Source organism: Emys orbicularis, chromosome 22 (genome assembly GCF_028017835.1).
Source record: "Emys orbicularis isolate rEmyOrb1 chromosome 22, rEmyOrb1.hap1, whole genome shotgun sequence".
Classification (NCBI taxonomy): Eukaryota; Metazoa; Chordata; order Testudines; family Emydidae; genus Emys; species Emys orbicularis.
Window position 1 is genome coordinate 3,693,330 of NC_088704.1, and position 27,661 is coordinate 3,720,990.

At 51.0% G+C, this 27,661-nt stretch overlaps 1 protein-coding gene across 1 annotated transcript; it reads right to left on the reverse strand.

The window, feature by feature from the left end:
* Positions 1-27,661, reverse strand: LOC135893328 (claudin-16-like). The gene is made up of 6 exons (XM_065421122.1): positions 27,586-27,661; positions 26,381-26,502; positions 24,135-24,237; positions 22,075-22,239; positions 1,441-1,632; positions 1-119 (listed from the first exon to the last, which is right to left on the reverse strand). Exons 1-6 carry the CDS (start codon positions 27,659-27,661, stop codon positions 1-3), a joined length of 777 nt encoding a protein of 258 aa, XP_065277194.1.

Sequence of the window (27,661 nt, forward strand, 5' to 3'; positions counted from 1 at the left end):
CTAAGATTCCCATGCTTGACTCAAGTCGTCACACTTATCCAGCCCAAAGGGGACAGTGGCAAAGGTCTGCTTCCAGTTTCCTGGCCCGTGGTAGATGGGGGAGAGGAGGCTGCAGCCACCTAGGTAGTGGGGAGTCAGGGGACAGCTTGTAACAAGCACTGGGAGGTGCCTTACTATATGTTCAATAATCCTGTGCTGAAGTCCTACATGCATGGCACCGTGTACTCCAACCCCGAAATGGGTGAACAAAAGCCAGAGCGATGCTGAGCCCAGGGGAGTATGTGTGTGTGACATGCTTCTTTTACTGACATTGGGGTGACTCTACCTGATTATGCTGGGCTGCTGGGTTTCCTTTCTGAGCCAAGGCAGGTAAATCCATGGAGCAGGTTGTCACAATCACTCAGTGTCCATGTGATACTGAGAAAGGGGAGGGGAGGGAGGCGCCTTGACAGGAGCCAATGGCTCAGCATCCCCTGAGGCAGGACACCAGGGGCCATATTGCCAAAGGCAATTTGCAGCTCCCATTGACTTCAGTGCAATGTGTGGGGGCCCAGCACTTCTGAAGACCAGCCACATGAGGGCTTCTGCTCTAGAGTCAGCAGCTCGGCCCATCCAGACGCCCTGGAGGCTCTGGCTGTTGCATTGTTGACAGGTTCTTCTTTCACTGGCTTGAACCAAACTGGGAATGAAAGCCATTACTGAGCCTTCTTTAACATGCACGCCTACAAGCTCGTCTTCACAAAGCTTCCACTAACAGGAAGTGAGTGTTTTACATACATATGGTTTACAGAACAACACAGTAATCCCTGTGCACTGGGGGAGCAGGGCAAGCATCACAACCAAAGGCCAAATACCAACTGATCTCTTACACCGGCCGGGGCAAATCCAGAATACATTGACTTCAGTGGAGTTACTCTAGATTTAAGTTGGGACAACTCAGAACTGAATATAGGCCAAGGAGAATCTCCTGGTGTTTCTGAGCTGGCTCTCTATCTAAATTATTTTCCTGTCTAAAGATAAATTATGCTGAATAATAATAAGTTTGTATTAAAGCAGAAGACATGTTTTGTGCTCTCTAAGGTATGGTCTTGACTAGGAAAGGGGATGGTTGTGTTCTAGGCTAAGCCACAACTTGAGGTGTTACCCTGCATCTGCATGAGGAAAAAGGCTGAGTTTACATCTGGTTTAGCTAGCACACGTCAGCTAAACCTAACCTAAACTCAACCACTTTTCCTAGTCAAGAAAAGCCCAATGGCTACATGTAAAGCAGCAAGTTTAATATTGATTGATCAGTGAGATTCCTCAACTGTTACAATTTTCTCCTAAATCTGGGCCAAAAGTTTCAGACTTTGTGTCACTAGGTTTCTGAAGATACTGGACAGTTTGCAAATCTGTTTGTAATTGACTTGTCCCTAGTAGACTGGTATTGCCATTACTGACCTGTGAAGATATAAAGGCAGCAGGTTAGCATGATGGATGCCATAAAGCAACCTGTCGAACCAACCATTCCCAGCCAGCAAGACCACCCGAAGTCGTAGTGGATCCCCAGGAATACGTCGTGTAATATCAGGGTAGCTCTCTCCACATAGACATCCACCGCATACCACACGGAGCCGACCATGCCAAGGATGCCTAGCCAAAGAACAAAGTCAGCTGAGAAAAAACAGCACAGAACACTCCCTACACACTCCACACCAGCCACTCTCCTTGGGGGGACAGGCCAGGCCAGTCTGACCAGGGCTGCCAATCCCAAGGCTTCAAATATCATGAGTCAGACTTCAAAAGTCAGGAGATTTTTTTTTAAATAATATAATATTTGGGGAGGGGAAGAGAAGGGGAGAAGGGTAGTAAAATCTCTCTGAACCCCTGGGGTGAAGGACCTGCCTTTCTATCCCCCTCCATCTGCCTCCCCTAGTACTGCCCTTTTTGTCCCCTCCCTGTCTCCTTTGCTGCACCAGGCATCATGCTCCCACTCACATGCTCCCGCCACGCTCCCCAACAGTCTCCTTTCCCCACCTGTTGCCTCACTTCATCTTCCCGCACATTTCCCTCCCTTTCCCTTCCCCGCTTCCTACTCCTCACATTCTGCTTCTCTGCTCCTCCATTTGCCTGCACCCTCAACCTCTTCCCGCACCTCCAAATTACCCTTCACACCCTCTCTCCCTCCAGCTCCCCCATTTCCTTTGCTCCCTTGAACATTTCCTGCTCCCCATTCCACTGCACCCCAGTCTCTTTCTGGTGTTGTCCCTTTCCCCTACCCCCGCCCAATTCCCAGTCCAGTTTCCTAGCCATAGAACACGAGGGTGAGCATCCTCCTCTAAAGACAGTCTGGCTTCAGTTCCATTGGGAACAATGGGATACAGTGGCCATCTTTACTAGGTGCAGCCTCACTTTCACCTGTAGGGAAATGGGCACCATCTTGAATGAGGGCAGCCTGTGGCTTCAGCCCCAGTGGGTCAGGAGTAAGGACCTGCAGAAGAGCTGGCCTCTGGGCAACCTAACGAGCACAGCTGGCCAGTAGTTGGTTGCCTAATTGGCTATGCTACATGATTGGTTGGAAGAGTCAGCAGACTGGAGCTGAAGCCCAAAAGCAGCAGTTCAGCGGCAGCTCAAACCAGTTGCCCATGGCTGCGATAGCTCTTATGCCGTCTTGTTCCCAACCTTGCCCCTGCGTTGGCCCCAGCCCTGCCCCTGTGTTGGCCCCAGTCCTGCCCCTGCATTGTCCCTGCCTTGGCCCCAGCCCTGCCTCACTCCACGTAATCCGCTTCTGACCCTTGGCTCTGATTCCTGCCTTCTGACTCCAGCTGTGGCCCTTGGCTCTGGCCTCTGACTCCAGCTCTGACGCTGGGCTCCAATTCCTGGCTATTGACACCTGCTCCAACCACTAGGCACGACCATCCACATCCCAGTCATTGACAGTTTGAGCAGTCCCTCTACAAACAATAAGAGAACCAGAGCTGATGCGGCGAGCATGGATTCTACAATCCCTCTTTGACGGAGATCGTGGGAGCCCTACGGACCTTGTGTAGAATGCAATCCTGTAAAACTCAAGTCATGCTGCCTTCAACCCCAACCCCTGCTCCCCACGAGCCCAAGCCCCTCCTGCCTGACAAATTTAACAATGATCACAACAAATTTTGTGTGTTCCTAAATCAGGGTCAGCTCCTATTTCTGCTATGCCCACGGTCACACCCACTGACCAAGCCCAAGTGGGATTGATTATCAGCCTGCTTATCAGGGAGTCCCTGGCTTGGGTGTCTTTGCTCCTGGAAAAATCAAACCCCTTTCTGGGACACCTTGAGGACTTCATCAGAGCTATGGCAGTGACCATCGATGACCCAAGTCATGAGTGTATGGCCGAAGTGTTGCAACAGGGATGCTGGCCCTTAGCTAAATATGCAGCAGAGTCCCAATGCTTGATAGTAGAAACCAAATGGAGTAAGGCTGCCCAGCATTATCATTTCTGGCTTGGCCTCATGACCATATAAAAGATGAACTGGCATGTTGGAATCCTCATCTGGCTTGGATGCCTTAGTTGACCTATAGATCAAAATCAACGACCGCTTGCCCAAACCCCTCCAAGAAGAAGGATGGTCCTCCTGGCTCCTACCAGGCTGCCAGATCTGGTTCCCCCCATCGCCAGTCCCTTCCCCATCACCTCAGCTCATGCTAGTTGAGCATGTCTGGCCCCACCTCTCTGACTTGGAGAAGAATCAACACTGGACATAGGGCCTCTGTCTGTAATGTGGAGAAACAGGACACTTTGCATCAAGCTGCCCTGCCAAGGTCTGATCTGCACCTGGGTTGGGAAACGCCAAGCCCCAGCCCCAGGAGCAGAGTTGGGCTGGGTTGGCACCTTCCTCTCTTCCCAGTAGCCCACACCAACACTCAGGTACCAGTACCCCGGTGATGGGCAAGCAGTGTCCAACACATCTCCAGCTCCCTCTTTGGCTCTGGCACCCTGCAATTCCCAACACCTCCCTCGAGGCACTGGTGGAATCAGTTGCCTCAGGCAGTTTCATGGATCTGGAGTTTTCCCAAGCACATAATAACCCCATCCAGTGCCAGAACCCCCCAAATTAGCAGAGGCCATAGATAGGTCACTCCTTTCATCAGGACCAGTCACCCACCAGATGGCGCCATTAGAGGTAATTATCCTTTCAGGCTACCTAGGAATCCTCCAGGTTGGGCTCGTTCATGCATCTCACTCATCAGTTGGGCTCAGTGCCATGACCCTGTCTTGCAGACAGTCCTGCTTCCTGAGAGCCAAGCCAGGGCCAGCAACCTGTTGTGGCTTACTTGGTCCTCCAAAGAAGTCAGAGATGTGAACAGAGGATCCAAAGCCAAACTTGGCAACCCCTAGGACCTCCCCAATGGCTCCAGGGATTCCTATTAAATATCAACTGATGTGTACGACAATAAGAAAGCAAACACCTCATTGCTGCTATGACAGCTCCATCGACCTCCAGCCAGAAGCAGAGGGTCCCTTTGGGAGCAACTACTCCCTCTCCAAATCTGAAGTACAGATATTCCCAAAATATCTCAAGGAAAACCTGCAGAAGAGGTTCATTCACTCCTCCACATCCCCAGTGGGGGTCCAGTTATCTTTCTGGCAAGGAAAAACTGTTCCCTTCAGCCTTGTGTGGACTACCGAGTGCTGAACAAGATTACAATCCAAAACTGGTACTTCTTACCACTTATTAATGACCTGTTTGAAAGACTCCACTCTGCCAAGGTCTTCACAAAGTTGGATCTTCACAGAGCTTATAATCTGGTAAGAATCTGGGAAGGATATGATTGGAAGACTGCCTTTTGTACCGGCTATGGTCACTTGGAGTATTTTGTCATGCCATTTGGATTGTTCAGCACCTTGGCAACTTTCCAGCATTTAATCAATGACAGCTTTCAGGGCCTTTTGGACCAATTACCTTATAGACTCATAGACTTTAAGGCCAGAAAAGACCATAATGATCATCTAGGCCATAGACCCTCACCCACCCACTCCTGTAATATACCCATAATCTCTAGCTGAGTTACTGAAATCCTTAAATCATGATTTTAAGACTTCAAATTACTGAGAATCCACAATTTACACTAGCTTAAACCTGCAAGTGACCCATGCCTCAGGCTGCAGAGGAAGGCAACAAAGCCCAGTGTCTCTGCCAATCTAACACAGAGGAAAATTCCTTCCTGACCCCAAATATGGCACTCGTTAGACCCTGGGTATGTGGGCAAGACTCACCAGTCAGACACCTGGAAAAGAATTCTTTGTAGTTACTCAGAGCCTCCCCATCTAGTGTCCTATCACTGGCCGTTGGAGATATTTGCTACCAGCAGTTGCAGGTTGGCTACATGCCATTGTAGGCAGTGTCATCATACCAGCCCCTCTATAAACGTATCAAGCTCATTCTTGAAGCCAGTTAGGGTTTTTTGCCCCCACAGCTCCCCTTGGGAGGCTGTTCCAGAACTTCACTCCTCTGAAGGTTAGAAACTGTTGTCTAATTTCAAGCCTAAACTTATTGATGGCCAGTTTATATCCATTTGTTCTTGTGTCAACATTGTCACTTAACTTAAATAACTCCTCCACCTCCCTGGTATTTATCCCTCTGATGTATTTATAGAGAGCAATCATATCTCCCCTCAGCCTTCATTTGGTTAGGCTAAACAAGCCAAGCTCTTTGAGTCTCCTTTCATAAGACAGGTTTTGCATTCCTCAGATCATCCTAGTAGCCCTTCTCTGCACCTGTTCCAGTTTGAATTCTTCTTTCTTAAACATAGGAGACCAGAAATGCACACAATACTCCAGATGAGGTCTCACCAGTGCCTTGTATAATGGTACTAACACTTCCCTTTCTCTACTGGAAATACATTGCCTGATGCATCCTAGGACTGCATTAGCCATTTTCACGGCCCCATCACACTGGTGGCTCATAGTCATCCTGTGATCAACCAATGCACCAGGTCTTTCTCCTCCTCTTTCAATTCCAACTGATAAGTCCCCAGCTTATAGCAAAAATTCTTGTTAGTCCCTACGTGCTTGACCTTGCACTTTGCACTATTAAATTTCATCCCATTTCTATTACTCCAGTTTACAAGGTCATACAGATCTTCTTGTATGATATTCTGGTCCTCCTCCGTATTGGCTATACCTCCCATCTTGTGTCATCTGCAAAACATTTTAGCACATTCCCATTTGTTGTGCCAAGGTCATTAATAAAAATGTTAAATCAGATTGGTCCCAAAACCAATCCCTGAGTAACTCTACTAGGAACGCCTCTCCAACCTGACAGTTCATCTTTCAGTACGACCCGTTGCAGTCTCCCCTTTAACCAGTTCCTTGTCCACCTTTCAGTTCTCTTATTAATCCCCAGCTCCTCCAATTTAACTATTAATTTCCTATCTGGAACTGTATCAAATGCCTTCCTGACATCCAGGTAGATGAGATCTACTGCATTTCCTTTGTCAAAAGAAAATAAGTTATCTTCTCAAAGTAAAAGATCAGGTTGGTCAGGTACGATCTACCAAATATTTTTGTTGTATTTTATCACAATTACCGTTTACCTTTATGTCTTCAACGATTTTTTCTTTCAAAATTTGTTCCAAGACCTTGCATACAATTGTGGTCAAACTAACAGGCCTGTAGTTTCCCCAATCACATTTTTTCCCTTTCTTAAAAATAGGAACTATATTAGCAACTCTCAAGTCATAGGGCATGACCCCCTGAGTTTACAGATGCATGAAAAGTCCTTGCTATTGGGCTTTCAATTTCATGTGCCAGTTTCTTTAATATACTTGGATGGAGATTATCCAGGCCCCCCAGTTTAGTCCCATTAAGATGTTTGAGTTTGACTTCCACCTCGGACGTGGTAATATGTACACCTCTACCTCAATATAATGCTGTCCTCGGGAGCCAAAAAATCTTACCGCGTTATAGGTGAAACTGCGTTATATCGAACTTGCTTTGATCCGCCGGAGTGCGCAGCCCCCCCCCCCCTCCCCCGGAGCACTGCTTTACCACGTTATATCAGAATTTGTGTTATATCGGGTCGCGTTATATCGGGGTAGAGGTGTAATTCCATATCCTTGTTCCCATTAGCTACCTTGCCACTACCCCTAAGATCTTCATTATACTTGTTAAAACTGAGGCAATTATTTATTTATGTGTCGGGCCATGCCTAGATTATCATTAATCTCCACCCCGTCCTCAGTGCTTAATGGTCCCACTTCTTCTTTACTTGTTTTCTTTTTATTTATTTGGTTATAGAATCTTTTACTATTGGTTTTACTCTCCTTTGCAAGGTCCAACTCTGCTGGCTTTTGGCAGCTCTCACTTTTCTCATACACTTTCTGACCTCCAGGAGGTAGCTTTCTTTGCTAATCCATCTCATCTTCCATTCCTGGTAGGCTTTCTGCTTTCTCTTAATCACCTGTTTGAGATGCTTACTCATCCAGTTTGGTCTGCAACCCTGCCCTATGCATTTATTCCCCTTGCTTGGGATGCAGGCTTCAGATAGTTTCTGCAATTTTGACTAAAAGTAATTCCCAGTCTCCTCCACATTCAGATCCTTGAGTTCTTCAGTCCAGTCCACTTCCCTAATTAATTCCCTTAATTTTTTTAAGTTTGCCCTTTTGAAATTAAGGACCTTAGTTGCAGACATATTTTTGTTTATCCTTCCGTTTAGTTTAAACTGAATTAGCTCATGATCACTCGAACCAAGGTTGTCCCCTACAACCAGTTCTTCTATGAGGTCCTCTCTACTCACAAATACATAATCTAAAGTGGCATCATCTCTTGTTGGTTCAGTGACTATTTGGTGAAGAAATCTGGGAACTATCCCATCCAGGGAAATCTGCGCCCCACTATTGTGTGTAGCACTTGTCCTCCAGTCTATATCTGGGACATTAAAGTCTCCCATAATCACACAATTCCCAGTAGTATTTATTAAAAACATTAAAGAGGTCTCTATCCATATTCAACTCAGTTCCTCGGTGTCTGTAGCATATCTCAATCACTATCCCAGGAGAATCTCTGTTAGCTTTCTTCCTCAGAGTGTTTTTGACCCAAATAGTCTCTGTTTTATCCATCCCATCACTTCTAATTTCTTGACAGCCTACCTCATCATTAATATACAGTGCTACTCCACCACCTTTGCCTTTATTTTTGTCTTTCCTGAACAGCACATACCCTTTAAACCCTGTACTCCAGTCATGACCACTATTCCACCATGTTGTTGTTATCCCTATAATATCTAGTTTCATTCCTGCACCAGTAGCACTAGTTCCTCCATTTTGTTACCCAGCCTCCTTGTGTTGGTGTATAAACATATTAGCGGTTTCTGCTTGGCTTCGCCTACCTTCCTCACCCAATTGGATACAATCATTCTACTGCCAGTATTGCCTACCTGACTGTTAGCTTCACTGGTATCAGCATTATCTTTCATCTTAATGTCCATTCTCCTACCCACTGCTGTTCCTTTCTCCATTGCTGTGTCCGTTCTTACTTGATTTTCCTCCCAGTCAATATTAAAATCAGGCATGGAGATGTAGCGAGGCGGTGGGATACCCCACAGCCCCGCTGAGGGCCGAACCTCCCCTAACACCAACATGGGCGGAGCCACTGGGTCCGGTGCCCGCCCCTCAGAGGTCACGGCGCCGACCCGTAAGTATAAAAGCCCGCCTGCAGAGCTCAGTGGAGAACAAGCCGACAGAGAGAGCAGATGTCTGTGGACGAGCTCCCGCTTGGGAGACAGCAGCAGGCCGCGACCGGCCTGAGGACTCACCAGGCCAGCCGAGCCTACCCCTCGCCCGTTACCCCGAGGAAGACTGGCCGAGCCTGCCCCTTTCCAGCTACCCCGAGGAGGAGCCGAGCCTGCCCCTTTCCAGCTACCCCGAGGAGGAGCCGAGCCTGCCCCTTTCCCGTTATCCCGAGGAGGAGCCGAACCTACCCTTCGCTACCTACCCGGAGGAACCGATGCTGGTGGAGAGCACCGAGGACACTAGTACGGCTCAGGTACCCTACGAGGGGGAGTGGGGAAGTAGCCCGGGGGCAGCTGACCCCAGTCTGGCTGCAGCACTGCCAGAGCCGATGTCAGTGTGTTGCGGCCAGGATCCCCACTGACAGCAGCGAGTTTCCGCCGCTGCTAGGGCCCCGGGCTGGGACGCAGTGGAGTGGGAGGGCCTGCGTCCCCCCTGCCACCCACTCCTTGGGTGGCAGACTCCCCCTTTTCCCTGGCCTAGAGAGGCTGGGTTCCTGATGGCCTATTTGATTGCTGCCCCGCCCTGACCTAGGGCCTGGGCTGCTACAAACATTGACTCAGCCCCTGCTTAAGGGCCTGGGTTCCCGAACTATTGGCTCAGCCCCTGCTTGAGGGCCTGAGCCCCTAACCGTGTGTTTGCTGTCCCACACTACCGCTGGACCAGGACTGACGGCGGACCAGAGCGAGGCGGTGGGATACCCCACAGCCCCGCTGAGGGCCGAACCTCGGCCGAGACTACTACACGTGGTACCAGAAGTGGGGATCTTGCCCAGGATGTGGGCATGAGCCCTTGACCCCTGTGAGAAAGGGTCTGGGGGGGAGCCCCACAGGAGACATGGATTTGACCAAGCTCTACACGTTCCTGACGGAGAGCCAGGAGCGACAGCAGGCCGCCCAGCTCCAACAGCAACAGCAGCTTGTCCAGCAGCTGGGAGCCCAGCAGCAGCAGCTGATACACGGACCTGACTGTGCAAAACCAGGAGTTCCAGCAACAATGCTTACAGCAGCTGGCGACAGCCCTGCCCCGGCCCACGGGGCCCCAGCCGGGAGACCCGGTCGGGGCTCCCCGACTCAACCCGCCTGTAAGACTGACCAAGATGGGACCACAGGATGACCCTGAAGCCTTTCTGGTGACCTTCAAAAGGGTCATACACGTTGCCGGGTGGGCGCCAGACCAGTGGGCCACCCTCCTGGCACCATACTTGACGAGGACGGCGCAAACGGTGTACCGGGGGTTATCCACGGAGGATGCAAGAGACTATACCCGGGTAAAGGCGGCGATTTTAGACGTCTTAGACATCAGCCCGGAAACCTTCCGGCAGCGGTTCCGGGGTCTGTCCTACACCCCGGGCGCCCGACCCCGGTTGGTGGCCCCGGAGCTGAGAGACCTGTGTCGGCGGTGGCTACAACCCGACAGGCGGAACCCCGAAGAGCTCACTGAGCAAATCTTATTGGAACAGTTCATCCACATCCTCCCATCACGGGGGAGGGCTTGGGTCCTCCGCCACCGGCCTCCAAAGGTAGCGGCTGCCAACGCCCTCATGGAGGACTTCCTTGCGGTGGAAGCCCCGGTCGGGCCGGTTATGCGGGGCCACCCTCCAGGGCTCGATCGCCCCAACCCCGAGAGACGGACGAGCACCCGAGTCGAACCATGGAATCCCCCGCGGAGTCAGGAGCCCTGGTATAGACGTCCCGAGGGTCCCCCTTGGCCCGCCCCCATGGGGCCCGAGACCGGGACTGGCTGCGGCCCGCGGAGTCCCCCTAGGAGCAAGGGGGGAGGCTCAGCCCGACCCGGGTGACCTGAAATCGGGCCCTGTTTCTCCTGTGGGAAGCATGGGCATCTCCAACGGGACTGCACTGAGATAGACTGCAGCTTTGGGCACATTAGCACCGGAGAAAACCGTGCCCGACCGCCGCAGGCTGCTAAGGTCACCGTGCCCGTAGTTGTCGGAGACTGTCAGACGCGGGCCCTGGTTGACTCTGGCTGTGGACAAACCCTAGTCCGCCAAAGCCTGGGCTTCCCTGAAGACCCCCATCTGAGGCCTGGTCTACAGTACGAGTTTAGGTCGACTTTAGCCACGTTAAATCGAATTAAGCCTGGACACGTTCACACGACGAAGCCCTTTCTTTCGACTTAAAGGGCCCTTTAAACCGGTTTCTTTACTCCACCTCCGACGAGGGGATTAGCAATAAAATCGGCCTTAGGGGGTCGGAATTGGGGTAGTGTGGACGGAATTCGACGTTATTGGCCTCCGGGAGCTATCCCACAGTGCTTCATTGTGACCGCTCTGGACAGCACTCTCAACTCAGATGCACTGGCCAGGTAGACAGGAAAAGCCCCGCGAACGTTTGAATTTCATTTCCTGTTTGCTCAGCGTGGAGAGCACAGGTGACCACGCAGAGCTCATCAGCACAGGTAACCGTGATGGAGTCCCAGGATCGCAAAAGAGCTCCAGCCTGGACCGAACGGGAGGTACGGGATCTGCTCGCCATATGGGGAGATGAATCAGTGCTGGCTGAACTCCGAAGCAGTAAACGAAATGGCAAAATATTAGAAAAGGTCTCCAAGGCCATGAAGGACAGAGGCCATAACAGGGACGCACAGCAGTGCCGCGTGAAAATTAAGGAGCTAAGGCAAGCCTACCACAAAGCCAGAGAAGCAAACGGAAGGTCCGGGGCAGAGCCGCAAACATGCCGCTTCTACGCGGAGCTGCATGCCATTCTAGGGGGTGCAGCCACCACTACCCCAACCGTGTGCTATGACTCCCTCACTGGAGAAACACACAGGGAAGAGGGTTCGGAAGAGGAGGATGGAGAAAATGTAGATAGCTCACAGCCGCAAGGAAGCGGAGAAACCGGTTTCCCCAACAGCCAGGATATGTTTGTCACCCTGGACCTGGAACCAGTAACCCCCGAACTCAACGAAGACCCTGAGGGCACACAGGGGACCTCTGGTGAGTGTACCTTTGTAAATATGACACATGGTTTAAAAGCAAGCGTGTTTAATGATTAATGATTAATTTGCCCTGGCAATCGCGGCCAGTACAGCTACTGGAAAAGTCTGTTAACGTGTATGGGGATGGAGCGGAAATCCTCCAGGGACATCTCCAGAAAGCTCTCCTTCATGTACTCCCAAAGCCTTTGCAAAAGGTTTCTGGGGAGGGCTGCCTTATCCCGTCCGCCATGGTTGGACACTTTACCATGCCAGGCCAGTAGCACGTAGTCTGGAATCATTGCATAACAAAGCATGGCAGCGTATGGTCCCGGTGTTTGCTGGCATGCAGACAACATCCATTCCTTATCGCTCTTTGTTATCCTCAGGAGAGTAATATCATTCACGGTCACCTGGTTGAAATGGGGCAATTTTATTAAGGGGACATTCAGAGGTGCCCGTTCCTGCTCTGCTGAACAGAAATATTCCCCGCTGTTAGCCACGCGGTGGGGGGGAGGGGTGAAGTGATCATCCCAGAGAATTGGGTGTGTGGGGGAGGGGAGTTAGTTGGGTTTGTGCTGCATGTTAACCCTGAAACCGCAGCCCCTCCTTTTACATTGCAAACCCATTTTAAATGGCCAACCCAACGGGTGCTTGGTATGGGAAATGAGAGCACTACTGTTTGAAACCATTCCCACATGTTAAGAAGGTTAAAAAAGCCAAAAGACTGTGTCTTACCATGGCTGCCTGCAAGCTGAAATCTGTGACCTGGCACTGCGTGAGTGATCTCTCACACCAAACCGGCAGGCCCTCAATATAAGAGGAAAAATGCGACCTTGTAACGAAAGCACATGTGCTGTGTAATGTGAACAGCAAAATTTAACGTGAAAGAGTGTACCCATTGTTCTCTAAAATGTGTCTTTTTTAACCACCTCTCCCTTCTCCTCCACCAGCTGCAAATCTTTCTCCTTCACAGAGGCTAGTGAAGATTAGAAAGAGAAAACGTAGGACGCGTGATGACATGTTTACAGAGCTACAGATGTCCTCCCACGCTGACAGAGCACAGCAGAATGCGTGGAGGCAGTCAATGACTGATTACAGAAAAGCACAATATGAATGAGAGGAGAGGTGGCGTGCTGAATCGCGGGATGAACAGAGCAAGTTGCGGGCTGAAGATGATAGGTGGCGTCAGCTTGCAGACAGAAGGCAAGAGTCGATGCTCCGGCTGCTGGAGCATCAAACTGATATGCTCCAGCTTATGGTTGAGCTGCAGGAAAGGCAGCAGGAGCAGAGACCGCCGCTACAGCCCCTGTGTAACCAACAGCCCTCCTCCCCAAGTTCCATAGCCTCCTCACCCAGACGCCGAAGAACACGGTGGGGGGGCCTCCGGCCACCCAGTCACTCCACCCCAGATGATTGCCCTAGCATCAGAAGGCTGGCCTTCAATAAGAGTTAAAGTTTTAAACTGCAGTGTGTCCTTTTCCTTCCCTCCTCCCCCACCCATCCCGGGCTACCTTTGCAATTATCCCCCTAGTTGTGTGATGAATTAATAAAGAATGCATGAATGTGAAGTAACAATGACTTTATTGCCTCTGCAAGCGGTGCTCGAAGGGGGAAGGGGAGGGTGTGGTGGTTGGCTTACAGGGAAGTAGAGTGAACCGGGTGGGGGGGGGGCGGAGGGTTCATCAAGGAGGAACAAACAGAAGTTTCACACCGTAGCCTGGCCAGTCACAAAACTCGTTTTCAAAGCTTCTCTGATGCGCACCGCGCCATGGTGTGCTCCTCTAACCACCCTGGTGTCTGGCTGCGCGTAATCAGCAGCCAGGCGATTTGCCTTAACCTCCCACCCCGCCATAAATGTCTCCCCCTTACTCTCACAGATATTGTGGAGCGCACAGCAAGCAGCAATAACAATGGGGATATTCTTTTCGCTAAGGTCTGAGCGAGTCAGTAAGCTGCGCCAGCGCGCTTTTAAATGTCCAAATGCACATTCCACCACCATTCGGCACTTGCTCAGCCTGTAGTTGAACAGGTCCTGACTCCTGTCCAGGCTGCCTGTGTACGGCTTCATGAGCCATGGCATTAAGGGGTAGGCTGGGTCCCCAAGGATCACGATAGGCATTTCAACATCCCCAACGGTTATTTTCTGGTCCGGGAAGAAAGTCCCTTCCTCCAGCTTTCGAAACAGAGCAGAGTGCCTGAAGACGCGAGCATCATGTACCCTTCCCGGCCAGCCAACGTTGATGTTGGTGAAACGTCCCTTGTGATCCACCAGGGCTTGCAGCAGCATTGAAAAGTACCCCTTGCGGTTTATGTACTCGGTGGCTTGGTGCTCCGGTGCCAAGATAGGGATATGGGTTCCGTCTATGGCCCCACCACAGTTTGGGAATCCCATTGCAGCAAAGCCATCCACTATGTCCTGCATGTTTCCCAGAGTCACTACCCTTGATATCACCAGGTCTTTCATTGCCCTGGCAACTTGGATCACAGCAGCCCCCACAGTAGATTTGCCCACTCCAAATTGATTCCCGACTGACTGGTAGCTGTCTGGCGTTGCAAGCTTCCACAGGGCTATCGCCACTTGCTTCTCAACTGTGAGGGCTGTTCTCATCCTGGTATTCTGGCGCTTCAGGGCAGGGGAAAGCAAGTCACAAAGTTCCATGAAAGTGCCCTTACGCATGCGAAAGTTTCGCAGCCACTGGGAATCGTCCCACACCTGCAGCACGATGCGGTCCCACCAGTCTGTGCTTGTTTCCCAGGCCCAGAATCGGCGTTCCACGGCATGAACCTGCCTCAGTAACACCATGATTTCCACATTGCTGGGGCCTGTGCCCTGTGAGAGGTCTATGTCCATGTCAATTTCCTCATCACTCTCATCGCCGCGCTGCAATCGCCTCCTCGGCTGGTCCTGGTTTTGCTTTGGCATGTTCTGGCTCTGCATATACTCCAGGACAATGCGCGTGGTGTTCATAGTGCTCATAATTGCCGCGGTGATCTGAGCGGGCTCCATGATCCCAGTGCTAGCTATGGCGTCTGGTCTGAAAAAAGGCACGAAACTAGTATCTGACGGACCAGGGAAAGGAGGGAGGGACGGAGGGAGGGAGGGGCGAGTGACGACATGGCGTACAGGTACAGGGAATTAAAATCAACAACGGTGGCTGTGCATCAGGGAGAAACACAAACAACTGTCACACAGAATGCCCCCCCCAAAGATTGAACTCAAAAGCCTGGGTTTAGCAGGCCGTTGATTTGACGGAGGGAGGGGGAAGCAAATGAATACAGAACAAATCTATTTTTTACATCTTAAGACGATGGTGCAGCATGACTGATAGCCCTCGGCATCTTCTGGGTGCTTGGCAGCAAATACTGGGCGCTTGGCAGTTATGATGACGATGGCCTTCAGGCCTATTGCACGATCTGCTGCTCAGGGAAGACTCTGCTAATGTGCGATGATCCAACAGGGCGCTTGGCAGAAAATGGCATACTACGACTGATAGCCATCATCGTCATTGTGAAGGCAGCAGAATATGACTGGGGGGATGGGGGAACATACGGAGTTCCAGCCACTGCTGTACGATGACGACGGTTACCAGTCGTAATACACCATCTACTGCCAAAAGGCAAAAGGTAAGTGGCTGGTGCAATGCAGCCCTACGGCTGCCAGCCCCACAGCTGCCAGCACCCAGATCGCCGATGAAGGCTACCAGTCATGCTGCACCGTCTACCGCCAAAAGGCAGTTAGCTGCTGCTGCTGTGTAGCAATGCAGTCCCACCTCTGCCGGCACCCAGATGACATATGGTGACGGTGAGCTGAGCTGAGCGGGCTCCATGCTTGCCGTGGTATGTTGTCTGCACAGGTAACCCAGGTAAAAAGGCGCGAATCTATTGTCTGCCGTTGCTCTGACGGAGGGGGAGGGGCCTGACGACATGTACCCAGAACCCCCCGCGACACTGTTTTGCATCATTCGGGCATTGGGATCTCAACCCAGAATTCCAATGGGCGGCGGAGGCTGCGGGAACTGTGGGATAGCTACCCATAGTGCAATGCGCCGGAAGTCGACGCTAGCCTCGGTACTGTGGACGCGGTCCGCCGACTTAATGCACTTAGAGCATTTTATGTGGGGACACACACAATCGGCTGTATACAACCGATTTCTATAAAACCGGCTTCTATTAATTCGACCTAATTTCATAGTGTAGACATACCCTGAGAAACATTCTATTGCAGTGCATCCATGGCGACGTTCGACCTTACACCAGTGACCGAGTCCCACTGACCATCAACGGACTCACGTGGACCATGGTGGTTGGCCTGGCCCCGCGACTCGCCTACCCTGTGATCTTGGGGCGGGACTGGCCAGAGTTCCCGTGCGTCCTGGGTTCCCATGCGCAGGAGAGCCCCGATATCACCCCAGCCTTGGAGGGGGACTGCCGCGAGGACCCCGCAGAGGAGGCTGAAGAAGCAGGACATCGGAGCCAGGAAGGCGTGCCTAAAGACCTCCCACTAACATCAGCGGATGACCCTAAGATCAGCACGGACTTCTGCCGAGACCAGAGGGAGGATCCCACCCTGAGTCGGGCGTATGAACAGCTGGCTGCGGTAGACGACGCTCTGATTGATCCCGCCCGGGCCAAGGTATGGCCCCGTTTCGAGCTACGACGCAACCGCCTCTATCGGGTGGACCGAGATTCCCGCAACGGGGAGGTCCAGAGACAACTGATGGTGCCTCGGTGCCACCGACGAGCGGTGATGAAGCTCGCCCACGACGTCCCCGCGGCCAGGCACCTGGGTCAGGAAAAGACCCTCGCCCGGATTCTGTCCCGGTTTTTCTGGCCTGGGGTGCACCAGGAGGTGCGAAATTATTGTAGCTCCTGTCCGGAGTGCCAGCTCGCCGCTCCCCCACGGACGGCCCCGGCCCCACTAGTCCCCATGCCCATTATGGAGACCCCATTCGAGCGGGTGGCCATGGATTTGGTGGGACTCCTCCCGAGGAGCCGGGCCGGGTTTCTATACATCCTGGTCATGGTGGATTACGCTACCCGCTTCCCCAAAGCCGTCCCGCTCCGGAGCATCACCGCCAGGACCAGTGCCGACGAGCTCGTCAAGGTCTTTGCCCGCGTGGGCTTGCCCCGGGAGATCCTCACCGACCAGGGCACCAACTTCACCTCCCGCTTGCTGCGGCAGGTCTGCAGACTCCTTGGGATCAAGCAGCTACGCACCTCTGTGCACCACCCGCAAACCGACGGCCTGGTCGAGCGGCTCAACCGCACCCTGAAAGACATGCTGCGCAAGTTCTCCCCCGAGGACCTGCGCCGATGGGACCAGTTGATCCCACCGTTGCTCCTGGCTGTCCGTGAAGTACCCCAGGCCTCCACCAAATTCTCTCCCTTCGAGCTGTTGTATGGCCGTCGTCCGAGGGGACTGCTGGATCTCATGAGAGAGACCTGGGAGCAAGCCCCATCACCCACTCAGGGCCTGCTCCAGTATGTCCTCCAGCTTCAGGGACGTCTAGCACAAGCCGGAACCCTAGCTCGAGAGAATCTGAAGGCCGCGCAGGAAGCTCAGGCCCAAACATATAACCGAGAGGCCCAAGTCCGCGAGTTCCAACCCGGCGACCGGGTTCTACTTCTCTTACCCTCCAGTGAGTCAAAACTACTGGCCCGGTGGCAGGGGCCATATGAGGTGATCCGGAAGATCGGGCCGGTCACCTATGAGATTAACCAGCCAGACCACCGGAGAAAAGTCCAGCGGTACCACATCAACCTCCTGAAACCCTGGCGGGAACAGGAAGGCCTCTTAATTAATCCCTGTCCACCAGAGCCCGAGTTAGGGCCCCGGGTTACCCCGACCGAAGACGCCACAACGCCTCAGCTTGGAGAGTCCTTAACTGTGGAACAACGAAAACAGACCGGGTGCCTCCTGCAGGCGTTCCGTGGGACGTTCACCGCCCAGCCGGGCTACACGACCCTCGTATACTATACCATTCAGATGGAGCCGGGGGTGGTGATCCAAGAGTCAACTAGACCCCTACCCTATCGTATGCAGCAGGTCGTCGAGGAGGAAGTCCGAGCGATGCTAGAACTGGGCATCATTGAACCGTCACAAAGCGAGTGGCGCAGCCCAGTAGTCCTGGTTCACAAACCGGATGGCACACAGCGCTTTTGCATCGATTTCCGCCGTGTCAATTCTATCTCGAAGTTCGACGCCTACCCGATGCCTCGGGTAGATGAGCTGCTGGACCGTTTAGGCAAGGCCCGCTTCCTCACGACCCTTGACCTAAGCAAAGGGTACTGGCAGATTCCCCTCGACCCCACGTCACAGGAAAAGACTGCTTTCACCACCACCACGGGCCTCTACCAGTTCACTCGGATGCCCTTCGGTCTCCATGGTGCCCCCGCGACGTTTCAGCAGCTCATGGACCGCCTCCTTCTTCCTCATCGGGAGTACGCGGCCGCGTACCTGGACGATGTCGTCATTTATAGCGACCAGTGGGAGAACCACCTGGAGCGGGTAGCGGCTGTCCTGAGGTCCCTACGAGTCGCAGGGTTAACCGCCAACCCAAAGAAATGCTGTATCGGGTGGCAGGAAACCACCTACCTGGGCTACACGATTGGAGGGGGACAAGTGAAACCGCTTGTGGGAAAGGTTCAAGCCCTAGCGGCATGCCCACCACCCACTACGAAGCGCCACGTACGCCAATTCCTCGGACTTGCGGGCTATTACCGGAGATTCATCCCCGATTTTGCCTCCATCGCAGCCCCTTTAATGGAGCTCCTGACTAAAACCAGTCCCAGACGGGTGGAATGGATCCCGGAGTGTGACGGCGCCTTCCGGGCCCTCAAAGACTGTCTCTGCCGCGAACCCGTCCTGTACAACCCCGACTTTACCCGAGGGTTCATCCTCCAGACCGACGCCTCGGCGGTAGGACTAGGGGCAGTCCTAGATTTGGGGGCAGTGATGGAGTGGCTTTCTGCGGACTGTGAACAGCCAGACACAACAGCTATTACAACATGGAGCTATTGGTTGAGGAAGGCTTTGAAAGAGCACTTTAACGGTCAGCCAGTAGTGTTCTGTGCTGGAGTGTTCTCTGGGCCTGGAGCTTTTGGTGCTACTAGGAATTGTGCAGTGCTTGCTGTATATTTATAAGTATGACTGGGTATCTTTCTGAAGCTATGAACTGTGTGGTGCTAAGTGTGCATTTACGAGAATTGTTTGTTTTGACTTAGCGCTATGCAGTCTGGTGTATTTGCTGTGAACAAATAAAGATAATTTGATTATCTAAAAATAGAACTTTATTGGATGGCAATAAACCATGCTGAAAATCAAAGTGCAACAAAACCCATATGCAATGTTATACACATTTTTAACATAATGGGATGAAAATTTAAAATGAGAGAGGAAGTAAACATATACGTCCATTTGAGTAAACAAATGTAGTCTGTTGTGGCTACACATACCCCAGTCATGGTTCCCACAGGTATGTGAAGCTGTGGTTTTCCTTGCTGTCCTGCAGCGTGAAGTGTTAGGGGTAAGATTACATGATGCCGTGTGGTATGTTGGAGGGTGTCTGGAGAAGTAACCATGGAGTTCTCCAAAGAATGCAAAGGGTGGAGAATCCAGGACTTTTGGACCTGTGGATCAACTGGGGTCTGCAGCATTTGGCCTTGCTGCCTGAGAAATCCCATTCTGTCCTGGTTCATTTCCCATTCTTTCTCCTACTGGAACTCCTGGGCCGTTTTCCTGTCCTCTCTTTCCTTCTCCTTGCTACAGTCACATTGGCACTCCAAGCCCTTTGTTCACGGGCCAATGAAGCACTGGCTTGAAGGATCTCGCAGAACATGTCTTTCCTAGTCCTCTTCTTTCTCCTCCTCCTCCTCATTGTCAGGTGTTCTGTGGGTGAGAAGCTCCCCTTCTTTATTCCCATCAACACTTTTAATAAGACTTGCATATTGACACTTCAGTTTTGGAGCACCTCGGCACAGCACCATCTCCAGCCCCAGCCATGGTGAGTATGGCCTGCCGGGGTGAGGTAGGGAAGGATTTTCTGTTGCATGAAGCTATAAAATTTCGGTCCCTACTCCACAGGCATAGGAATATAGGGAAATGACACTGAATATTGGCACTATGTTTCACAGGCAGTGGTGATTTTAGTTGATGTCTAACTCCTGAGGGTCACAAAGGCACAGAGGACACAGCTTGTGCTGGTGTCCCAAAGCCACCCCTTCCTGTATGCCACAAGCCTGTTAATTGCAATGGTGCCAGCCACAGAGTGGCGTGGGAAAGTGTCCTGCCTTGGAGGAAAAAATAAGGCAGCCATGCTTAGAAACCTTCAGGAGGGGACTGCAGAGTATCTCCACCTAAGTTTCACTGAGATCTCTCAGGAGGATAAAAGGGATTCTTATTCACATAAACAAAGTGTTCCGTGTTCTCCCCCACACCCGCATAACCCAAGAGGGGAATGAAAAGCAGCTGCCAACTCTGCCATCTCTGTTGTACCACTATCTTTTCTCTTACTAGTAAAACAATTAAAAGTCAATACCTTTGTCTTGTTAACTCGGGGCTGGGCTGGGCACCAGCTTTGAATTTAAGCACTGTAAGGAAAAATGCCCTTACACACTTATCCAAGTTCCCTTTCCCTTCATCAGGCTCATCTGTGCTGACCTGGTGGGACTGGCCAGATTGTGGCAGAAACTTGAGCAGGTCCTGGCTTGCAGCAAGGCTAGAGTGCCCTGTCTTGTCTCCTCCTTGCTGTTCATGGCAGCAATCTCTGTCTCTGAGGGATCCACAGTAGACTACAGGCTGCTGGTAGGATCTCTGCCAAGTCTGGCATGCAATTCATTGTAGAAATGGCCGGTCTGCACTGCAGCACCAGATCTATTGTTGTGTTGCGTGGCCTTGTGATATGCCGGGAGCAGTTCCTTCGCTTTCACAGGGCACTGCTGTTGATGCCTGTTGGAGCCCATCAATTGCATCCCCTGTCCAGATCTACTCATAGGTGTCCATATTTCTAGGGCTGGTCTGTAGCTGCACTTGCAGAGCCTCTTCACCCCAGAGGCCCAGGAGATCCTGGGCTTTCAGTCTACTCTAGGCAGAAGCGCATCTAGTACTTCTCTGAGCGCATGGAGCTGATCTGGTCGGTTGGGCAGTTGCACACAACAGAGGTGGAGTTGAGGCAGTGGTGGCTTCTGGTCTCTGTGACCCATGGGCAGTGGAGTTTAAAATTGTGAACAGAGTGGTCACTGTCGCAGGGAAAGAGGCATTGTGGGACAGCTGCTGGAGGACTGTTAGGGTCGACACAGGTCATTCAGTGTTTACACTTGCACTAAGTAGGCCTTCCAGGGAGGTGGTTTTACTGTGTTGCCATAATGGGGCGCTTATGTCAGCTGGAGACAAATGCACAAATAGTTGAGTGCTTAGCGGCTTACAGTGACGTAACTTTGTAGTGTAGACCAGGCCTTAGGTTTCTATGCAAATCCCACCCAATGATGCTATCCAAATTCACTGTATAGAAGAATATATGTATGTTTATGTGTATGTATGTATTATCACCGCATCCTTTTCATCCTCATTCCACCTAGCGCTTCAATTCAACCCAATCTCACTATTCCCAGCTCAGCCTTTCTCAACCCAAAACTCACTCCACCCATCCACCCAATGCCATTTCACTCACCCCATCTGCCCTGCCCCACCCAATGCCATTCCATTCTTATCTCTACTGTTGCCCTACAGCAGTGGTTCTCAACCAGGGGTACGTACCAGCTGAGATCTTCCAGGGGGTGCATCAACTCATCTAGAGATTTGCCTCGTTTTACAACAGGCAACGTAAAACGCACTAGCGAAGTCAGTACAAACTAAAATTTCATACAGCCAATGGCTTGTTTATACTGCTCTATATACTATACACTGAAATGTAAGTACAATATTTATATTCCAATTGATTTCTTTTATACTTGTATGGTAAAAATGAGACAGTAGCAATTCTTCAGTAATAGTGTGCCGTGACACGTATTTTTACGTCTGATTTTGCAAGCAAGTAATTTTGAAGTGAGGTGTAACTTGAGGGTACGCAAGAGAAATCAGACTCCTGAAAGGGGTACAGTAGTCTGGAAAAGCTGAGAGCCACTGCCCCACAGCAATCCACTCAACATCCCCTCCCTCCAGTTGAGACTATCACATACAGCACAGCTCTATCCTACCCACGCCACACCACAGCACCCACCATGATCTGACCACATCCCACTCAATATTCTTCTAGCCTCACCAGCTCCACCAGCCCCAGCTTCACTCAGCCAGCACCACTCCCCAGGTCCAGTGGACTCAAATCCCATTCCACTACACAGTTTTGTTATTGACAAGGCAGATTGCTAGTGCTTTGGAACACTTACTTCCAAGGCCAAGGGTTAACCCAGCCATGTAGCACATCTTCAGTTTGATATGGGGCGCTTCCTTGAGAAACTTGATGCAGTCCAGACCCAACAGCAGCGTAATCAAAGCCAAGCCCGCCAGAATGTCAGCTGCGATCAGCAGTGCTCGCGTCACCACGATCTTCACTGAGAAGAGCGAACAAAGCAAAAACTGGACAGATCACAGGCATGACAGTGTGGATTTGACTCCAAACACCTTCTATCACTCTGTGTTAGGCGTGCTGCTGTTCTATGGGTAACACACGTGTGCTATTGTAACCCACTGGTGAGTGTTTGTTACAGGTCCCCCTCTGGGTCCGATCCAAAGAGGACACGAGTCTAGTACAACCCCCAGCTGCAGAGCTTTGGCTTGGTTTAGCTTAGCCATGGAGGTCCCTGGTTCAGTCCTGATGTGTTGTCTAAGGGGGTGGTTGTCCCACACTGTAACCACTGCTTATCGTGCTGTCCAACAGCGTCTCATTGTTTCCTTGTTCTGTCCAGCTGTTGTCTTGTACTTAGACTGTGAGCTCTGGGACGGTCTTTTTATTCAAGTTTGTACAGTGCCTAGCACAATGGGGTCCTGGGCCGTGACTAAGGCTCCTAGGCAGTACTATAACAATAATAATTAATAATATAGATATCACAGCGTGAGCCGTGTCTGGGTGTTGTTGTGTTACTAGTATCAGTCTTCTCACTGCTGCAAGGATTTCACCGTGTTACGCAAGACACAGCGGCCTGAATGTCAGAAGAGTTATTTCCCCTTTCCACCACACTTAAAACGATGGGACGTCTACCAGGCAAATACGCACAGTGGAGTGTGTGACAATCCAGGCAGCACAGCACTGTTTGGACACATGGTTTAATTGTAATGCAGCTGACGCCAGGGTGAACGCCCACCGTCGACATCAATGTATGATCCATGGGTAGAACTTGTATGTTTAGATAACGCCTTTGTCTTATCGCGAACAGGATGACAGGAACAATTGAAGATCATCTAAAACTGACTGTGGCAGATCCTCTGCTGGTGTAAATTGTCGAAGCTCTGTTGGCATCATTGGAGCTATGGCAATGGACACCAGCTGAGATCTGCTCCACTGCCTTTATCTTAGTCTGGAATGGTCTTCACTCGGGGTCTGGTTGGGGAGTGTGGCCTAGTGGTCACGGCCACAACCCCTGACTGCCAAGGGGATTGTGGGAGGGAAGCCCGGGCCCTCCCACTCCACCGAGCTCCGACCCAGGGCCCTTTGTGCTACCAGTATTCTGGCAACCAAGGCTGCTTAAGGCTGTCCTTCCTGGGCCACTTCCTCTCGTCCTTCCCCTAGGTCAGCTTAGTCCAAACCTTAGTTCCCTGTTGGGAAGTCCAAACCAAAATACATAAGAGGGGGCTATCAATGTCCAGGGTCCACAGATGGGAGACAGGGGGCTATTTCCCTCTCTGGTTGTCTCTGGGGTGGGTCCTCCCTTCCCTCAGGTAGGGCCTCTTTGGGCAGCTTTGTCAGAGCCTTTAGGCTTCCCTCTGCTCTGCTCTGCTGGAGCTGTAGGCTGCAGATCTGCTCACCTCCAGCTCTGCCACCCAAATGAGCTAATTCCCTGTCTTTTAATTCCTCCAGTAGATGGAGCATTTGTTGCAGGTGTGGCGGGGCGGGGCTGGCTGAGCCCAAAATAATCTCTTAACCCCTTGTTGCCCCGGGATTTGTATACCCCATCACACAATTAAAGCTTTTAATACCATCTAAATGTGACTGCTAAGCAGGGGACTTGCCCCTATAAAAGAATCTAAACAACTAAAGGAAAAGAGATGAAATTTTTCACATGAAGTTTTACTTCACTTTGGGTTTTTAATGTTTTAAATGTTTTATATGTGTTTAATTAAAGGTTAAAAAGGATTTTTTTAAAGCGTTGGTTGTTACAGTGGGAAGAGGCAAACTGTATAGCGCAATGCAAACTCCAAATCACAATGAATTGCTTAACGTTGTAATATATGTTTTGTAAAAACACCCTATTCCTGAACACCCACTCTCATCACGACAAGCAGGACTCACATGGATGGCCTGCTAAAATGGAGTCATACTGGTCACAAGTCCTGATGCCATCCTGCACATTGGTGACACATTCCCTCCACAGCCCCCGGCATTTGAGGCTGACCTAGAAGAGGAAGAAAGAAATTAGAGATAGAGACACTCAAGCAAAAAACATCCCATGATCCTCTGGGGCTAGCCTAACCCAAGAAAGCATTGTCGGTCTCAACGGGTAGTGATCAACGGCTCGATGTCTAGTTGGCAGCCGGTATCAAGCAGAGTGCCCCAGGGGTCTGTCCTGGGGCCGGTTTTGTTCAACATTTTCATTAATGATCTGTATGATGGGATGGATTGCACCCTCAGGAAGCTTGCAGATGACACTAAGCTGGGGGGAGAGGTAGATACGCTGGAGGGTAGGGATAGGGTCCAGAGTGACCTAGACAAATTGGAGGATTGGGCCAAAAGAAATCTGATGAGGTTCAACAAGGACAAGTGCAGAGTCCTGCACTTAGGAAGGAAGAATCCCATGCACCGCTACAGGCTGGGGACCGACTGGCTAAGCAGCAGTTCTGTAGAAAAGGACCTGGGGATTACAGTGGACAAGAAGCTGGATATGAGTCAGCAGTGTGCCCTTGTTGCCAAGAAGGCCAATGGCATATTGGGCTGCATTAGTAGGAGCATTGCCAGCAGATCGAGGGAAGTGATTATTCCCCTCTATTCGGTACGGGTGAGGCCACACCTGGAGTATTGCGTCCAGTTTTGGTCCACCTCACTACAGAAAGGATGTGGACAAATTTGAGAGAGTCCAGCGGAGGGCAACAAAAATGATTAGAGGGCTGGGGCACATGGCTTACGAGGAGAGGCTGAGGGAACTGGGGTTATTTAGTCTGCAGAAGAGAAGAGTGAGGGGGGATTTGATAGCAGCCTTCAACTACCTGAAGGGGGGTTCCAAAGAGGATGGAGCTCGGCTGTTCTCAGTGGTGGCAGATGACAGAACAAGAAGCAATGGTCTCAAGTTGCAGTGGGGGAGGTCTAGGTTGGATATTAGGAAACACTATTTCACTAGGAGGGTGGTGAAGCACTGGAATGGGTTACCTAGGGAGGTGGTGGAATCTCCATCTTTAGAGGTTTTTTAAGGCCTGGCTTGACAAAGCCCTGGCTGGGATGATTTAGTTGGGGTTGGTCCTGCTTTGAGCAGGGGGTTGGACTAGATGACCTCCTGAGGTCTCTTCCAACCCTGAGATTCTATGATTCTATGAGCTGTCAGCCAATTGAGACAGTTTGAAAACTCTCTGTAGTTCACAGGCACAAATCTGGAGACGGAGCAGAAAAGAGCCATGAAAATGATTTGAGGGCTGAAAAAATACCTTGCCGTGTTAGTCTGAGAGCTCGATCTGCTTAAATGATCAAAAAGAAGCTTGAGAGGTGATTTGATTATGATGCACAAGTATCTTCATGAGGCGAAAATGCCAGGTTCTAAAGGCTTTTTAATCTATCGGAAAAAGATGTTACAAGAATCAATGGCTGGAAGTTAAAGCCAGACAAATTTAAATTAGAAACAAGGCACACATGTTTAACAGCGAGGGTGGTTAACTTTTGGAACAAACTACCAAGAGGAGTGGTGGATTTTTTGTCTCTTGATGTCTTCAGATCAAGCTTGGCTGCTTTTCTGGAAGATACATGTTAGCCAACACAAGTTCCTGGGCTCAACACAGGGGTAACTGGGTAAAATTCTCTGGCTTGTTCTGGGCAGAAGGTCAGACTTTGATCTAATGGTCCCTTCTGGCCTTAAACTCTATGAACCTATAAAATATATGAAACATGTTAAATGCAAAACACTGTATGCTGACTGTATGGTGTGTAGGATCTACCCAGCTATGCCCCATCCTTGGGTCATCTTCAGCCTCATGGGGTGCAGCCACGGGGCAGAGCAGGGGGAGGGAAGAGATGGTATGACCTGCGCCTTGCTTTGCTACAGCTGTGAACCATCAGTCCAGTGATTTCATGAGCTCGCCACAGTTTTTGCTACATTGTGAAATAGTCTTCAAATTCTAAGCTTGCATTTAAAAAACCTTAAGTTGATATCTATTTCCATGTAAGACACAGCTATGAAAATATATGCAGATGTGCTGTGGCCCTGTTCATGCCATAGTGCAACCCCCCCCCCCCCCCCCGCACACACACACCTTTGACTGATACTTCCTAAATTCAAGTATCTCCTTAGTCACAGCATTGAACACTGAGCAAAAGGCTGTGCTTTTTCTGCTCACCTCCAAGCTATCATCAGCATTAACCATCCAGCAATCGGTGCAGGTGGCTATGACCAGGAGGAGGGTGGAGAGGAGACCCAGGCAGAAAGCCATCAGCTGGAAGATCACAGTCATCTGGAACACTGCAGGACCCCAAAGCACAGTGGGTTGGCATTGACACATCACCCGGAAGAGAAGTGAACTTCCCCACCCTAGCCTGGCACCATTTATACCTCCTGATCCCCCAAAGCAGGCACCATTACATTCCCCACCACACACGCAGGCACCATTTGTGCTGCCCACACAGTACTGCTAACTCTGTTTAGAACCAGGGATGAACTCAAGAGATGGAGAATGAAGTCCTGGCTCAACTAAAGTCAATGGCAAAATTCCTCTTGGTTTCCATGCGGCCAGCAATTCGCCCCTTGTTTCCAGAACTGTGGTGCAGGATTGCAAGGGATCCTAATAGGCAAATATCAAACAAAAGTTAGGGAAACAATTCTCACACCAAACTGAACGCTCAGCCTCTGCACACAGAGTGTGTTCAACAGGCACATTCCACTGCCTCACCAGTCCCCAACAACTATGGGGGCATGAATGATTGTGGGTCTGTGCCTGGAGGAGGGATCGGTGGGTTAAACCACGCGGTTCAGGGTGAGTGTAAGCAAGCAATAGGGGTACATGTTGTTCCACTGGAGAAGCAGAGGTGGATGAAAAAATGACTGAGGTCCATTTGAAATGGAAAAAGGCTCCTTTGCGGGGGTGTTTATCATTTCTAAGCTATGTAGCCCATACTTCTGGAACACTACAAACATTTTCTTCTCTCAGCTGAAATTGATGATAAGCAGCATAATAGCAATATACCGGCTTTATTAAAACATAGACGGGTTCCTGTGTGTGTGTGTGCATGAATGCACATGTGTTTATATGTGCATGGGGCCGTTTGTCCATGTGTGCGCTCATGTGCATATCAAGAGGAGACAAGTCTTCACGGCAGAGTTAACTCAGGTGATCGGCACCTATGTCTCAGCACTCGCGTTTGCCTAGCGCCAGTGCCTGAGTCCATCGGAATGCTCTAGGACCCCATTCCAGCTCCCCAAAAAAGGTCTGGAATGGTATCGTGGAACTTCTCATCCTCGTGGTCCTGCACTGCTTGTGTGTAGCACTCACCACTGCCTAGCCGCCACAGTGCAAAGCCATACCTGAGTAATACCAGCTTCACTCACCTGTGTCTGTCGCTAGGACTTCTGGGGGCACATCCCATGGTTCTTTGTGCTGCAGCGAGTTGAGTTGCTGTGACAT

Coding starts and splice junctions, on each gene's coding strand:
- LOC135893328 (XM_065421122.1), bottom strand. CDS start 27,661: ATGTCACAGCAACTCAACTCGCTGCAGCACAAAGAACCATGGGATGTG. Junction 26,503..27,585: donor AGTCCTAGCGACAGACACAG/GTGAGTGAAGCT, acceptor GGGGTCCTGCAG/TGTTCCAGATGACTGTGATC. Junction 120..1,440: donor CTGCCTTTATATCTTCACAG/GTCAGTAATGGC, acceptor CCCACTACCTAG/GTGGCTGCAGCCTCCTCTCC.